Source organism: Salvelinus namaycush, chromosome 41 (genome assembly GCF_016432855.1).
Source record: "Salvelinus namaycush isolate Seneca chromosome 41, SaNama_1.0, whole genome shotgun sequence".
Taxonomy (NCBI): Eukaryota; Metazoa; Chordata; class Actinopteri; order Salmoniformes; family Salmonidae; genus Salvelinus; species Salvelinus namaycush.
The window spans coordinates 21,636,862-21,654,142 of NC_052347.1; the positions used below are offsets into that span (position 1 = coordinate 21,636,862).

General features: G+C 45.9%; 1 protein-coding gene across 1 annotated transcript in view; it reads left to right on the top strand.

The window, feature by feature from the left end:
- Positions 1–1,023: 1,023 nt before the first annotated feature.
- LOC120034298 (potassium voltage-gated channel subfamily H member 6-like) overlaps positions 1,024–17,281 on the top strand; it is a 38,495-nt gene continuing 22,237 nt past the window's right edge. Inside the window, exons 1-6 of the mRNA XM_038980802.1 lie at positions 1,024–1,112; positions 5,085–5,315; positions 14,158–14,310; positions 14,589–14,707; positions 14,922–15,261; positions 16,001–16,215. Of these exons, the coding sequence (XP_038836730.1) occupies positions 1,037–1,112; positions 5,085–5,315; positions 14,158–14,310; positions 14,589–14,707; positions 14,922–15,261; positions 16,001–16,215 (1,134 nt within the window). The 5' untranslated portion in view covers positions 1,024–1,036. The remainder of the gene's footprint in view (positions 1,113–5,084; positions 5,316–14,157; positions 14,311–14,588; positions 14,708–14,921; positions 15,262–16,000; positions 16,216–17,281) is intronic.

A 17,281-nucleotide genomic window follows, 5' to 3' on the forward strand; every position in this document is an offset into this window, starting at 1 on the left:
AATTGTGAAAATGATGATAATGCCATTTTAGTGTAAGAGATGTTTGAAAAGACAGTCATAGCAAACTTCTGTCTTGAGAAATTGCTATTTTCTAAGAATCTACTCTTGTTTCTTGTTGATCATTTTCATTTAAAACAATCACAGTAAGGTACTTAATTGTTACCCAGAAATGATTTAATATTGAGATAAAAACGGCTGCATTGGACCATTAACTGTGTGGTCACTTATAGCATGAATTCCCCAAATGAAACATTTATGGATCATACACAAACACACTGGACTGATAGCTTCACCCAGTCATTTATTGAGATTAAAGAAATGAAGAGGAGCATTGCATAGGCCAAAGAGAGAGAGAGGGGGGGGGGACTATTTTGAGCGTAGAGACTTGTGATGTGCAGCGAAGCAGTTGATGAGGGTGTCTCTGCTCACTGTCAAAAAGTGGCAGGCGCGTCTGGTGGGATGATGACTCCCCCTGCCCCGCGCAGTGCTTGGTCAACCCTGTCAAATGGGGAGGGCATCCGTGATTCGCCAAATAGTAGCTTCTTCTACTGTCGGGATGAAACGTAGCGGTGAAGACTTCGATTTACCCCTTTTCTTTCACTTCTCTTTGATCTTGTTGACGGGGAGGGCGGTGTTGGTTTTTCTCCTCTTCGTTAGATGATAACGACTGGCAAGGCTAGACTAATTGTAGAGCCTATTTACTATTTTGTAGGCAAAGTGAAACGTTTTATGACTTATGAAATACCGTTTTTACACTTTCCTGTGTACCGCACGCAAAAAACGGCTTCCAGTTCTCTCTCCTGTGGAGCGAGAGCCTTTTTTTTATCGCCCTAGCAACTGGTCCTCGCCGCTGCTGCCTTGTGACTTTTCCTTGTCGCTTTGCTCACCAGCCATCGCATATTGAATTCGACTTTTTGCACCCGCCTGTATGCGGGGCCATTTTTGCATAGGGTATTTCCCTACTTCGTCTTTAATTTGATTTATTTAAAACTCTGGAGGTTCATGCGTCGGAGAAGTCTCATCTTTCTGCGTCAAAATGCCTGTGAGACGCGGTCATGTAGCCCTCCAGAACACTTATCTGGACACCATTATCCGGAAATTCGATGGACAAAGTAAGTGGACACACTTTACATTATGACTGAAAAAGTAATAACATAATGTGACAATGAGCAAACTGTTATAACTGTATAATCCCAACAACAAACAATTAGACTGGTTAGAAATGAAAGTGAATGCCTTTTCCATGTAACCTTTCAACCATGCAAAGTGTAATACAATTTAAAGACAAATGCATTTGTCTAGTGGTCCCTTGTGCCCCCCCCCCCCCCCCCGTTTCTATTGATCCTAATATGAGTGCTACATGGCTGTTTCTGTAATCAAGTAGATGCTTCAGTTTAAGTCTGTCTGTCTGTTTGTCTGTCTGTCTGCCTGTTGGTGTAACCCCTGTACTATGGCCTGGGCGTTAATGGCATGGAACAGGTGTTACTGCATTGCCCTGTAAATGTCCAAGACCCTCTGGCAATACTCCTCCTATCTGACATTTGACTGAAGTTAAAACTTAGGTTATGTCCGTATGTATGTGCTGAACATGCCAAATTGTCATGTTAATACTATAGGTTTGTGTGTTTAGTATGTCTTTGCACCTGCCTATGTTTTCCACATGTTGCATGAATTCACATGCTGCACTAGATTATTTTGCATGAGTTAACATGTTCTCCGTCCTTAAACTGGTCAGACCACTGGATCCTGATAGAAAGAGTACATAATGTCTTTACTTTACAGAGTTTGCATGTGACCACTAACCACTACTACACACTCTGTTAGTGCATATAACTGAGTGATATCCTTCTTGAACAGGGCCTTATGCAGCACATCATAGCACACTTTACACCCACAGTGCCTCTTCGTTTTTGTGCTTTTGTCTTGAATTAAAAGGTATCGTAGTTGACTATTGCGCACTCAGAAACTGCCCCAGAATTTCTTTGCAACCCACTCAAACAAAACATTATTGATCCATTCAGCAAAGAAGAAATCCAGTTGTTTAAAAAAGAGGAATGGCTCTGATTAGCACTGAACTTCAATTACAGTAGTGACCTATAACCTAGCTCAGTAGTGGTTTATAACCTAGCTCAGTAGTGACCTATAACCTAGCTCAGTAGTGGTTTATAACCTAGCTCAGTAGTGACCTATAACCTAGCTCAGTAGTGGTTTATAACCTAGCTCAGTAGTGACCTATAACCTAGCTCAGTAGTGGTTTATAACCTAGCTCAGTAGTGACCTATAACCTAGCTCAGTAGTGGTTTATAACCTAGCTCAGTAGTGACCTATAACCTAGCTCAGTAGTGGTTTATAACCTAGCTCAGTAGTGACCTATAACCTAGCTCAGTAGAGGCCGATAACCTAGCTCAGTAGTGACCTATAACCTAGCTCAGTAGTGGTTTATAACCTAGCTCAGTAGTGACCTATAACCTAGCTCAGTAGTGGTTTATAACCTAGCTCAGTAGTGACCTATAACCTAGCTCAGTAGAGGCCTATAACCTAGCTCAGTAGTGGCCTATAACCTAGCTCAGTAGTGGCCTATAACCTAGCTCAGTAGAGGCCTATAACCTAGCTCAGTAGTGGTTTATAACCTAGCTCAGTAGTGACCTATAACCTAGCTCAGTAGTGGTTTATAACCTAGCTCAGTAGTGACCTATAACCTAGCTCAGTAGTGGTTTATAACCTAGCTCAGTAGTGACCTATAACCTAGCTCAGTAGTGGTTTATAACCTAGCTCAGTAGTGACCTATAACCTAGCTCAGTAGAGGCCGATAACCTAGCTCAGTAGTGACCTATAACCTAGCTCAGTAGTGGTTTATAACCTAGCTCAGTAGCGACCTATAACCTAGCTCAGTAGTGGCCTATAACCTAGCTCAGTAGAGGCCTATAACCTAGCTCAGTAGTGGTTTATAACCTAGCTCAGTAGTGACCTATAACCTAGCTCAGTAGAGGCCGATAACCTAGCTCAGTAGTGACCTATAACCTAGCTCAGTAGTGGTTTATAACCTAGCTCAGTAGTGACCTATAACCTAGCTCAGTAGTGGTTTATAACCTAGCTCAGTAGTGACCTATAACCTAGCTCAGTAGAGGCCTATAACCTAGCTCAGTAGTGGCCTATAACCTAGCTCAGTAGTGGCCTATAACCTAGCTCAGTAGTGGCCTATAACCTAGCTCAGTCGTGGCCTATAACCTAGCTCAGTAGAGGCCTATAACCTAGCTCAGTAGAGGCCTATAACCTAGCTCAGTAGTGGCCTATAACCTAGCTCAGTAGAGGCCTATAACCTAGCTCAGTAGTGGCCTATAACCTAGCTCAGTAGTGGCCTATAACCTAGCTCAGTAGAGGCCTATAACCTAGCTCAGTAGAGGCCTATAACCTAGCTCAGTAGTGGCCTATAACCTAGCTCAGTAGTGGCCTATAACCTAGCTCAGTAGAGGCCTATAACCTAGCTCAGTAGAGGCCTATAACCTAGCTCAGTAGAGGCCTATAACCTAGCTCAGTAGAGGCCTATAACCTAGCTCAGTAGTGGCCTATAACCTAGCTCAGTAGAGGCCTATAACCTAGCTCAGTAGTGGCCTATAACCTAGCTCAGTAGAGGCCTATAACCTAGCTCAGTAGTGGCCTATAACCTAGCTCAGTAGAGGCCTATAACCTAGCTCAGTAGTGGCCTATAACCTAGCTCAGTAGTGGCCTATAACCTAGCTCAGTAGAGGCTTATAACCTAGCTCAGTAGTGGCCTATAACCTAGCTCAGTAGTGGCCTATAACCTAGCTCAGTAGAGGCCTATAACCTAGCTCAGTAGTGGCCTATACCCTAGCTCAGTAGTGGCCTATCTCTATGCTACTGTAAGTCTGACTGTGACTACTGTGCCTGTCACTGTCAGTGTTCTTCAGTCACAGTGTGAAGGCAGTCTGTTGACCACAGGGGTATGGCTCAAAATAACCCTCTCCACCGCTGCTCCACATTAAAGAGAGAAGATGCAATGTTCCACTTTTCACCTCAATTTCATGTTAAAGGATTTCAGCTTGTTTAATTTGCTGTGCTGGCAGGTGACATTTCGGAATTAATTGTGTTACTTTGAGATTTTCAAAACTCTCTGCAGAGGGGTCCTCAGAGACAGACCGATAAGTTCCATCAAACTGATGTCTTCCTTATCTCTGTGTGCGTGTGTGCGTGCGTAAGCACCCTGCCGGGTGATGCGTGTGCCAGACCACTGCTGCTTAGCAACAATCTGAGTCTGGGTGTCTGTGTTCTGAGGCATTGATAATGACTTAGGATAGGATGTACTTTCCGCCAAACGACCTCACCTATTTACTCTACACAGAGGAGCAAGGAGGGGGAAGGGGTTCTGCTTTTTCTGGGTGAAGCTCCAAATCGCTCTCCTCATATTTGTTTAAATGGGGAAGAATGAGAGTTGTGTAACTCAGTTTCACGAGGGGATAAAAAGAGGAGGAGAGACAGAGTCAGAGGCACAGATGTTTGAGCAGCTTTTCAATATAAACTGTACTGATTGAATATCACGCTGTACGACAATATCAGTGTAGCTGATGTGACTTCGAAGGCAATTGTCATTAGCGCTGGAGACAATAGCCACACTCATGAACCTAGGTAAGGACGGCTGAAACCTATTGCAGTATATTATAATCTTGATTGCGGACTGTCATTGCTGAGTCCAGCTGCTCCGTATTAGTCCCTCTGGGACCATCTTGAATCATTGCACTGATATGATTTGTGCCGCAGAGGGACAGACTTGATTACTCCAATTTCAACTGGATGTTGAGGTGAATGTGGTTAGTTGAATGCGATACTGAAATGAACACAGTCCAGACTTGAATTGTATCTGATTGAGAGACTTCTCCTTGAAATGATCATTACCTGAATATGATAACTGAATGTTTCTGAAGTTGGATAAACTTTGATTGTCCGATTTTGCGTATTGCATTTGATGTAATAAGCCTTCAATTATAATTGTACTGTAGTTTCCCACATTCCCACCATATTCGTACATTTTCATATCTGCTCTGACTCTCCCCTTGGTTTCCTCCCAGATCGTAAGTTCCTGATAGCCAACGCTCAGATGAAGAACTGTGGCATTATCTACTGTAACGAGGGCTTCTGCCAGATGTTTGGCTTCTCGCGGGCAGAGATCATGCAGCAGCCCTGCACCTGCCAGTTCTTGGTGGGGCCTGGCACCATGAAGACTGCCCTGACACAGCTGGCACAGGCCCTGCTAGGGTCAGAGGAGCGCAAGGTGGAGATCCTCTACTACAACAAAGAAGGTAAGGAGAAGGTGGAGGGTTAGACTGAGATTCAGAGAGAAAGAGATGGAAAGAGCAAGAGAGTCAAAGTGACAACATTACTCCCCTTCTTTATAGTGGGGAGTGCTGTAAAGGTCACATACAGAATATTTTGGTCCCTCCAAGTGTCATGGCTGTCTCCCTCTCACTTTTATGTAATGCTACTGTATGATGCAGTGTTACAGTATGTGGAGCCAGCTGCTGCAGACTCAGGGAACTCTCATCTACTAATTTATCTGTCTGGGGAGTGGACATGGTGGAGCTGTCTTGGCCTGCTTACCTCACCTGCAACATGTTTATTCATCCCCTATAACAACACAGGGCAAGACCCAGATGCAGACACAGGAGGCAGATGGTTTGAGTCTGATATTTATTCAACAACAAAGGGCAGGCAAGAGGCAGGTCGAGGACAGGTAAAAGTTCAGAACCAGGTCAGAGTTCCAAACGGTACAGGGAGGCAGGCAGGCTCAAGGTCAGGGCAGGTCAGGCTGAATGGTCAGGCAGGCGGGCTCAGTGTCAGGGCAGGCAAAAGGTCAAAACCAGGAGGACTAGAAAAACAGAGACAAGAAAAAGCAGGAGCACAGAAAAACATGCTGGTTGACTTGACAAGACAAACTGGCACAGACAAACAGAGAACACAGGAATAAATACCCTGGGAATAATTGGGAAGACGGGTGACACCTGGAGGTGGGTGGAGACAATCACAAAGACAGGTGAAACAGATCAGGGCGTGTAACGGCTGTCCTCGCTGACAGAAGGAGAGGACCAAAACGCAGAGTGGTTAGTGTTCATTATTTTAATGAAAGTAAACTGAACACTTCAAGATACAAAAACAACAAACGAGAATCAAACCGAAAGCAGTCCCGTGTGGCACGAACACTGACATGAAATACAAACACCCACAAACACACACGTGAACCCCGGCTGCCTAAGTATGATTCTCAATCAGGGACAACGATTGACAGCTGCCTCTGATTGAGAATCATACCAGGCCGAACGCACAAAACCCCAACATAGAAAACCACACATAGACAACCCACCCAACTCACGCCCTGACCATACTAAATAAATACAAAACAAGAGAAAACAGGTCAGGAACGTGACAGGGCGTGACATCCCCACTCCCCATTCCCATCCTGTGCATAACTGTACTAAGTTTGGGGGTGGGGGTGCTGCAGGGGGATAGGGGGGGTGCAGATTATTTATTTTTTGCCCATGCTACGGAAGGCTATATACAGTAGGTCCACTAATACAGGACAAGTAAAGGCCCAGTGCACTACTTTTGTGATTTTGTTTTATTTAAAAAATTAACAATACTTGTATGCTCCTGTGTTTTGTCTCTTGTACATGTACACAGGACCCAGGGTTGGAACCAAAATTATTTTCCAATCGTTTTGTTCTGAACTGAACCATAAAATACAGTTCTGAACCGGTTCAACCCCCCCAAAGTAACCCGTTTATATCGTTACTTTCTGTTCCATTTTAAACCTTTATTTATTTTCCATTTAGATCGACATTAAATTACTTTTCCAATCATGCAGTATGGATAGAGCAGCTTTGTCACGACTTCCGCCGAAGTCGGGTCCTCTCCTTGTTCGGGCTGCGCTCGGCGGTCGGCGTCGCCGTTCTTCTAGCCATCATCGATCCACTTTTCATTTTCCATGTGTTTTGTCTTGTTTTTCCTCACACCTGGTTTCAATTCCCTCAATCACTTGTTGTGTATTTAACCCTCTGTTCCCCCCCTGTCTTTGTGTGGGATTGCTTGTGCACGTGTTGATTGGTGCGCGACGGGTTTTTGTACCCAATATCTTGTTATTTTTTATGCTGTTGGTTTTGCTATTAAACTGTTCCGGCTATTACTAAGTTCTGCTCTCCTGCGTCTGACTTCCCTGCCACCGGTTACGCACCCCTTACAAGCTTGCTATAGAGCTGGCACGATATAGCTCAGTGAGTTGTTCACATGCGTTATGGAAAGACAGGTGTAGGGCATGAGATGCAACTGAAATTTTGCGAGTGGGGAGACAGCGAGAAAGAGTGGAGGAGGAGGCTTGGCTTGAAACGCTGGGGATCTTGTGATGACATGCATTATCTGAATTAGGCCCACCGAATTATACCTATGGAGGAGCGGCTTCTATGGAAAAATGTTGAATGTCTTTGAACTTCAGAGTTGGCTTAACGTTGGACCAGAGTAGCTGGCTAGCTAACAAGCTTGCGTGTGCAGATAAAAATCTCTCTCCCTATCTTCTGAATTATGTTTGTAATGTCCGCAGGCTGCAGCTATGCTTCTGAGGGGCAGATAGACTACACGCACGCACACACACTGGCAAAGATTTTCAGCTGGCAGACTTTGGAAGAAGTTAATGATTGACAGAGGAAGAGCTTTGCATAGGCGCTTTGTTGCATTTTTTTTATAGGACTTTTAAATAATGGTTCTGTTCCAGAACAATATAGATCACTTTCCTTCCCTGGTCTGGTTCTGATTCTGTTCCATTATTTTCCAGTTTGTTCGCGACCCCTGCAAAGGACAGAGGGACAAGCAAACAGACCTGGCTAGTGAGGCTGTAGACACAATGCCGTTACGTTGGTCATTTGGGCATGAGAAGTGCCGTGTCGGAGAGCTTGTTGTCATGGAAATATTGTCAATGAGCCAGCTCAAATCCACTGAACATCTATTTATTTTGTATCCCAGTAATGCATACAGTCATGAACGCAGGTGCGCACACAAGCACGAATGAATTGTAAATGGGTACAATTGTCACGTTCCTGACCTGTTTTCCATTGTTTTTGTATGTGTTTAGTTGGTCAGGGCGTGAGTTGGGGTGGGCATTCTATGTTCTATGTTGGGTTTAATGTGTTGCCTGATATGGTTCTCAATTAGAGGCAGGTGTTTGACGTTTCCTCTGATTGAGAACCATATTAAGGTAGGCTGTTCTCACTGTTTGTTTGTGGGTGATTGTCTTCCGTGTCTGTGTATGTCGCACCACACGGGACTGTTTCGTTTTCGTTCGTGTATGTAGTCTGTTCCTGTTCGTGCGTTCTTCGTGTTATTATGTAAGTTCGTTTGTTCAGGTCTGTTGACTTCGTTTATTGTTTTGTAGTTTGTTCAAGTATATTTTCGTCTTCGTTATTATTATTAAAATCATCATGTATTCCACCTACGCTGCATTTTGGTCCAATCCTTCTCGCCTCTCCTCATTCGAGGAGGAGGGAAAATATGACGACCGTTACAGAATCACCCACCAACCAAGGACCAAGCGGCGTGGGAGAAAGCAACAGCGCACGAAGGAGGAATGGACATGGGAGGATGTTTTGGACGGCAAGGGTTGCTACACATGGGAGGAGATCCTGGCTGGAAGGGATCGCCTCCCATGGGAACAGCTGGAGGCGATTAGGAGAGCAGAGGCAACGGGAGAGAGGAACCGGAGTTATGAGGGTACGCGACTAGCACGGAAGCCTGTGAGTCAAGGCCAAAAATTTCTTGGGGGGGGGGCTACAAGGGAGTGTGGCGAAGTCAGGTAGGAGACCTGCGCCAACTCCCCGAGCTTACCGTGGAGAGCGAGAGTACGGGCAGACACCGTGTTATGCGGTAGAGCGCACGGTGTCTCCTGTACGTGTGCTTAGCCCGGTGCGGGTTATTCCACCTCCCCGCACTGGCAGGGCTAGATTGAGTATTGAGCCGGATGTCATGAAGCCGGCCCAACGCATCTGGCCACCAGTGCGTCTCCTCGGGCCGGCATACATGGCACCAGCCTTACGCATGGTGTCCCCGGTTCGCCCACATAGCCCAGTGCGGGTTATTCCACCTCCCCGCACTGGTCGGGCTACGGGGAGCATACAACCAGGTAAGGTTGGGCAGGCTCAGTGCTCAAGGGAGCCAGTACGCCTGCATGGTCCGGTATATCCGGCGCCACCTCTCCGCCCCAGCCCAGTACCACCAGTGCTTACACCACGCACCAGGCTTCCTGTGCATCTCCAGAGCCCTGTTCCTCCTCCATGCACTAGCCCTATGGTGCGTGTCTTCAGCCCGGTACCACCAGTTCCGGCACCATGCACTAAGCCTCCTGTGCGTCTCCAGAGCCCTGTTCCTCCTCCACGCACTAGCCCTATGGTGCGTGTCTCCAGCCCATTACCACCAGTGCCTCCACCACGCACCAAGCCTCCTGTGCGCCTCCAGAGTCCTGTGCGTCCTGTTGCTGCTCCCCGCACTAGCCTGAAGGTGCGTGTCCTTAGCCCGGTACCTCCAGTTCCGGCACCACGCACCAGGCCTACAGTGCGCCTCAGCCGGCCAGAGTCTGCCGTCTGCCCAGCGGCGCCTGAACTGCCCGTCTGCCCAACGCCGTCTGAACTGCCCGTCTGCCCAACGCCGTCTAAGCTGTCCGTCTGCCAAGCGCCGCCTGAACTGCCCGTCTGTCCTGAGCCTTCAAAGCCGCCCGTCTGTACTGAGCCTGCAAAGCCGCCCGTCTGTACTGAGCCTTCAAAGCCGCCGGTCTGTCCTGAGCCTTCAGAGCCGTCCGCCAGACAGGAGCCGCTAGAGCCGTCCGCCAGACAGGAGCCGCTAGAGCCGTCCGCCAGACAGGAGCCGCTAGAGCCGTCCGCCAGACAGGAGCCGCTAGAGCCGTCCGCCAGACAGGAGCAGCCAGAGCCTTCCGCCAGACAGGAGCAGCCAGAGCCTTCCGCCAGACAGGAGCAGCCAGAGCCTTCCGCCAGACAGGAGCAGCCAGAGCCTTCCGCCAGACAGGAGCAGCCAGAGCCTTCCGCCAGACAGAAGCAGCCAGAGCCGCCAGCCAGCCATGAGCAGCCAGAGCCGCCAGCCAGCCATGAGGAGCCAGAGCCGCCAGCCAGCCAGGATCCGCCACAGCCAGCCAGCCAGGATCCGCCAGAGCCAGCCAGCCAGGATCCGCCAGAGCCAGCCAGCCAGGATCCGCCAGAGCCAGCCAACCAGGATCCGCCAGAGCCAGCCAGCCAGGATCCGCCAGCCAGTCCGGTGCTGCCCCTCAGTCCGGAGCTGCCCCTCAGTCCGGAGCTGCCCCTCAGTCCGGAGCTGCCCCTCATTCCGGTGTTGCCCCTCATTCCGGTGTTGCCCCTTAGTCCGGTGCTGCCCCTTAATCCAGTAGGGTTAATTTGGAGGGTGGCCATTTGGAGGAGGCTACGGAAGCGGGGATTGACTATGGTGGGGTGGGGACCACGTCCGGAGCCGGAGCCGCCACCGTGGACAGATGCCCACCCAGACCCTCCCCTAGACTTTGGTTGTGCGCCCGGAGTTCGCACCTTGAGGGGGGGGTTCTGTCACGTTCCTGACCTGTTTTCCATTGTTTTTGTATGTGTTTAGTTGGTCAGGGCGTGAGTTGGGGTGGGCATTCTATGTTATGTGTTTCTATGTTGGGTTTAATGTGTTGCCTGATATGGTTCTCAATTAGAGGCAGGTGTTTGACGTTTCCTCTGATTGAGAACCATATTAAGGTAGGCTGTTCTCACTGTTTGTTTGTGGGTGATTGTCTTCCGTGTCTGTGTATGTCGCACCACACGGGACTGTTTCGTTTTCGTTCGTGTATGTAGTCTGTTCCTGTTCGTGCGTTCTTCGTGTTATTATGTAAGTTCGTTTGTTCAGGTCTGTTGACTTCGTTTATTGTTTTGTAGTTTGTTCAAGTATATTTTCGTCTTCGTTATTATTATTAAAATCATCATGTATTCCACCTACGCTGCATTTTGGTCCAATCCTTCTCGCCTCTCCTCATTCGAGGAGGAGGGAAAATATGACGACCGTTACAACAATTCATCATACACAATAAAAATGCATTATGTTGCTGTACTTGATTGATCTTAATTGATCCTAAAACTGAATGAATGTGTTTGTTTGTTAATGTGTGTGTGTGTGTGAGTGTAAAACAAGGACATTTCCTGGGGACATGACTCCGGAGACATTTGCCGGTCCCCACAATGAAAATGGCTGTTTTAGGCTTAGGGGTATGGTTTAGGGGTTAGGTGTCAAGCCCTGACCATAGTTTTCTTTGTATGTTTCTATGTTTTGTTTGGTCAGGGTGTGATCTGAGTGGGCATTCTATGTTGTATGTCTAGTTTGTCTATTTCTATGTGTTTGGCCTGATATGGTTCTCAATCAGAGGCAGGTGTTTGTCGTTGTCTCTGATTGGGAACCATATTTAGGTAGCCTGTTTTGTATTGTGGGGTGTGGGTGATTGTTCCTGTTACTGTGTTCCTGTGTTTGTGTTGTCACTTTACAGGACTGTTTCGTCTTCGTTCGTTTATTTCGTTATTTTGTTTGTTTCAAGTATTCATATTAAAATGGATACTCACCACGCTGCATCTTGGTCCGACATTTCTTACTCCTCGTCAGAGGAGGATGAAGAAGTCCGTTACATTTGGGTTACAATTAGGATTAGGGGTCAAAAGTTGGAGTTAGGGTTAGGGTTTGGTTAAGGGTTAGGTTTAGGTTTAGGTTTAGGTTTAGGGGTTAGGGAAAATAGGATTTTGAATGGGAATCAATTATTCTTGGGCAGTATACCCGTATACCAGGGTATTTGGAAATAGCCACAGGATGGTTTTTCAATACCGTCAATACCTTTGAAACTGTTTCTTTGAAGTTTTTCAATAAATTGTAATATTTGTGTCTGTTTTTTAGGTAAGTACCTGCAGTCAACTTGTGCAATATGTTAGGAGAGCGTTAGGAGATGAAGCAGATCGTGTTCTTCTTTTCACCTGTCACATTATTTTACATTATGAGACTTACCGTAGTTCCCCAGATCAGTTGAGCCAGTCACATGTTTGTTTGTGTTATAGCACAATGGGAGTAAGCAGGAACAGGTGAGTCCATCTGTGTATTGACGGGGTTGTGTTTTATATTGAAAGTCAACAATGCCAAAGGTGCTTCAACAAAGGACTGAGTAAAGGGTCTGAATACTTATGTACAGTAAATGTGATATTTCAGTTTTTATTTTTAATAAATTTGCTACAAGTTTTTGTTCTGTCCTTCTGGGGTATTGTGTGTAGATGGATGAGGACAAATAAGGCTGTAACGTAACAAAATGTGGAAAAAGTGAAGGGGTCTGAATACTTTCCGAATGCACAGTATCTAAATAAGTGCTGAATTAATAAGGTGACGGGGTCATCATATTGTGTTAGCTTTCTGCCATGTTTGAGAAGTCAAAGCACTTTGGATGAGTTATCTGTACAACTGCCACTGCTATCTTTTGATTTCCTTGCGTTTTTTCTCCTCTCTGTTCTCGGCCCGTCTCCTCCCCCATTTTCTCCGAGCAGAGCAGGCAGGTCCGTTGCCCTAGCGACTCCGGACTCCACACAGACACAGCATGTACACATGCTGCTCCAGAGCCAGTACTGTTCGTCCTTCAGACAAGCATGTTTCAAAACTTTGTTCATTTGCACAATGTCTCTCATTCACATTCACTTGTAAATGTCCAAACTCACCCAAAATGTTATTCGTAAGCTTCTACCTACAGTACCAGTCAAAGGTTTGGACACACCTACTCATTTAAGGGTTTTTCTTTATTTTGACTATTTTCTACATTGTAGAATAATAGTGAAGATGTCAAAACTATGAAATAACACATATGGAATCATGTAGTAACCAAAAAAGTGTTAAACAAAACAAAATATATTTTATATTTGAGATTCTTCAAAGTAGCCACCCTTTGCCTTGATGACAACTTTGCACACTCTTGGCATTCTCTCAACCAGCTTCATGAGGTAGTCACCTGGAATGCCTTTTAATTAACAGGTGTGCCTTGTTAAAAGTACATTTGTGAATTTCTTTACTTCTTAATGCGTTTGAGACAATCAGTTGTGTTGTGACAAGGTAGGGGTAGTATACAAAATATAGCCCTATTTGGTAAAAGACCAAGTCCATATTATGGAAGGAACAGCTTAAATAAGCAAAGAGAAACGACAGTCCATCATTACTGTAAGACATGAAGGTCAGTCAATGAGGAACATTTCAACGTTTCTTCAAGTGCAGTCGCAAAAACCATGAAGTGCTATGATGAACCTGGCTCTCATGAGGACCGCCCGCAGGAAAGGACGAGCTAGAGTTACCTCTGCTGCAGAGGTCAATGCGGAACATTTCAAGAACTTGTAGTAGGGAGTTGTAGTTTCGAACAAGCCAATATTCTACATAGTTTAGTGCATAAAACATGGTAATTAACTACAATAACTATAATCCATTGCACATCTACTTGTTCGGTCTGTGTTTCATTTACGCCTACTACAGAAGAGACAGAAGAATGCACCTCAAAAGCACTAAACGCTCAGTACTACGATTGATATGCCACTCTATTCCCCTCTCTTCTGTAGTTCTCTTGCTTTCTTTCTTCCTCTCTCTCTTTCTCTAGCTCTCCCTCTCGCCCGCTCTCTCCCTCCCCTCTTCCTACACTCTGTCTACATTTTGATTGGTCTTATTCTCTATCTCCCTCTGCCTTGCTGCCTCCCCCCTCTATCTGTTTCTCCTATGCTAGGACATGTTGACAGCCCCCACCCTGGCTTCACTTAAACAGAAAGGAGGGTCTCATAAATGCCCTGGGAAAACATCCAGTCGTGGAAAGAAACTACAAGACTGTACTGCTGTTTGAAAGGCCTCTCCACATAAAAGTGAAATGAGATGGCAGTAACAGCCCACCAACCATGAAACCTGAGACTCTGAGTCTAAATGTGTTCAGTGTTAAAGAGAGCACAGTCAGATAAGATGAAACAATATTTATAGTTACTTGAGCTGTCCTGAAGTCTACTTAGTTACCTTTGAGCTCAGGTTAGGATGGCCATCAGCAGCTTTATAATGTTATGTCTCTCCCCCCTGCAGGGACCTGCAGGCCCTGTCTGATTGATGTTGTTCCTGTGAAGAAAGCGGAGGGACAGGTCATCATGTTCATCCTCAACTTCCAGGAAATCATTGACCCCTCCCTCAAGAAACCAGGTCTGAGACAGAGGGTGGACCAGGGCTGGGTATGGGCAGGTCAGTGTGGAAAGTGTGTGTGTGATGACAGTGTGTGTGTGTGTGTGTGTGTGTGTGTGTGTGTGTGTGTGTGTGTGTGTGTGTGTGTGTGTGTGTGTGTGTGTGTGTGTGTGTGTGTGTGTGTGTGTGTGTGTGTGTGTGTGTGTGTGTGTGATACTGTCTGTCTGTCTGTCTGCATCAACCTGTTTATTCCATGTTGAATGTAGCTGTGTTATAACATACAGAATGTGACTACATCCTGGTACTGTAGGTGTATTTATGTAAAGTGTATGTATAAGCCCTCTGTGGTTTCTCAGGGCAGAGTCGCAGGCTGAAGTTGAGACTGCCATTGGTACGTGCAATGCGTCGGTCTTCCCTCGCCAAAGACCAGTTTGATGGGGTGGTGGACTACCTACAGGTAAGGTGGCCAGAGACTCCCATACACACATAGGCCTATACACACAGTACTCGTCTAAATATGACCTTACATATAATATATCTTGATTATTTCAGTTCCTGTATCTCTTATGTTTTGTAATGAATATAGCTTCAGTCACATACATTTAGCAGTAAGTAGAAATCTAGTACAATATTTAACCTATGATTGTCCTCTTCCTCCTTCCCTAATTCAGCCCAACAGTGAAGAGATCCCTCTGAAAGAGTTCCGTATCCCGTCCAAGGAGAGCTGCATGCAGTCTGAGACAGAGGCGCTGATAGAGCAGGACCACGAATCCTCCCAGCCTGCAAGCCACTACTCCCCCAAACTGCTGTCCCTATTGTCGGAGCGGCTGGAACCCAGCGTGCCCTTCCTCCCCAGCAGCCCCTTCTCCAGTGCAGCCTTTCCCAGGACGGTCCTGCCCCGGAGCCGCTCCAGAGAGACTGTCGGCAGCCTCCGCAGAGCTTCCTCCCTGGATGACCTCGACAGCATGAGGGCCGAGTCGGCCCGACCAGGAGACCCACGCTCCAACAGCAGTGAGTTTGTGTGTGTGTGTGCCCAGTCAAAAGTGTAGTCTGTTGCCATTTTTGTACCCCCTCTGACAGGAAGAAATGTGGCTGTCTCCTCTTACAGTTCCATCTGAATCAAAACAAACCAAGCCAAAGCTACCTGGGCCTGTTGGAGGTATTCTGTTCTCTAGAAAATGTGAATCCTCACTCCCATTCCTCAAGCACTGAGCATGTGCAGCAGCAGGGTCACTAATCAATGCCTCTAACCTATAGCCTGTGTGTGTGTGTGTGTGTGTGTGTGCGTGTGCGTGTACGTGTACGTGTACGTGTGCGTGTGCGTTGCGTGTGTGTGTGTGTGTCAGGTCTATAGGAGTCCCAGTCACTCAGAGGCCATCCTTTACTCATCACACAGCTAATACTATGGGCTATGGAGTGTAGGGCTGTGGACTTCCCATCTACCCCAGGGAAATAATGTAGAGGAATACATGCATCCCCGCATATGTAAACATATGTTTACATTGCCAAAACAAGTGAAATAGATAATACACTTTCTTTGTATCTTTCTCACTCAGATGCTTTGCTCAGTATAAACCAAGATGTTTCTCACCTAGAGGAATGGAAATTGCATTATAACACATTATATTTTTAGTTCTGAATGTGTTACTTGCAGTTTAAATAAAGGATTTAAATGATAATATAATATGTAAACTAGTCGTTGAAAGTAGATAGAGACACAGTAATGAGAGATGAGTGTTGTTGTGTGCAGACCTGAAGGCCGGTACTCTGAGCTCCACCTCAGACTCGGACCTGATGCGACGCAGGACCAGCACTCACAGGACCAGCACTCGTAACCCCCTCACACTCAGTTTCGCCTCCGACCTCTTGCGACCGCCCTCGCCCACTGAGATCGAGATCATCGCTCCCAGCAAAGTAAAGGACCGTCACCGAGACGTCACAGAGAAGGTCACACATGTCACACAGGTGAGACACATGGTCCTCACTAGCACTCATATCACACAACCACAACCATGTGATTGCCTGACTCAACCTGTATTCTGCCTATTTATTAAGGGATTTTTAAAGTGAGCTTTTTCAGAACGGCATGTGCGATATTATGTAAAAGGAATGTTGGGTTATTAAGAAGTGGTGGATTTACATCTCTTCGGTCTTGTAACGCTCGTCGGAAGGATGAGACCAAGGTGCAGCGTTGTACGTGTTCATGCTTCTTTATTAAAACCGAATACCAAACAGATCAAAAGAAGAACAACGAACGTCACGTCTTGAAGGCTACACAGAGCTAACAAAAAACAACATCCCACGACCTAAAGTGGCAAAACATGCTGCCTAAGTATGATTACCAATCAGAGACAACGATAGACAGCTGTCCCTGATTGAGAACCATACCCGGCCAAAACATAGCAACACAAATCATAGAAATAAAGAACATAGAATGCCCACCCAAATCACACCCTGACCAAACCAAATAGAGATATAAAAAGGCTCTCTAAGGTCAGGGCGTGACAGGTCTGACTTCCTGTGTTGCAAGCTTTCTACTGAAGAAGCAGCTGCATGTCACTAAAGAGTTTCCACATACATCCACACACACAAACACACAAACAGGAACGATATATATAAAATTAACTTTTTTTTCAGTCACTTTGGTCCTATTTTCAAAAGTATGTGGTGAATTTTCTTAATACAAAACTCCAAACTTGTAACACTTGTAACACGGCAAGTCTCATAAAACATTTTATTGTGCATTTATTTAGTTTGAATGCATCTTTCACCACCCAACCATTCATCCAAAATATAAATGTACTGTGAAATAACATGTGAACATTTATTTAATCATCAAAACACAACATATTAATATCTTCTCAATGTAGTTATTTTAACAGCTAGTTAATCCAATAGACACATGTTTCAAAATGCTCTTTGAATATAATATGCTACAGTACTGTTTTCACATTAGACAATACACTTGCACGATCTTTTGAAATTGACTGAACATCAAATTTCGATAATTTCTATCCCATGTGTGACCTTT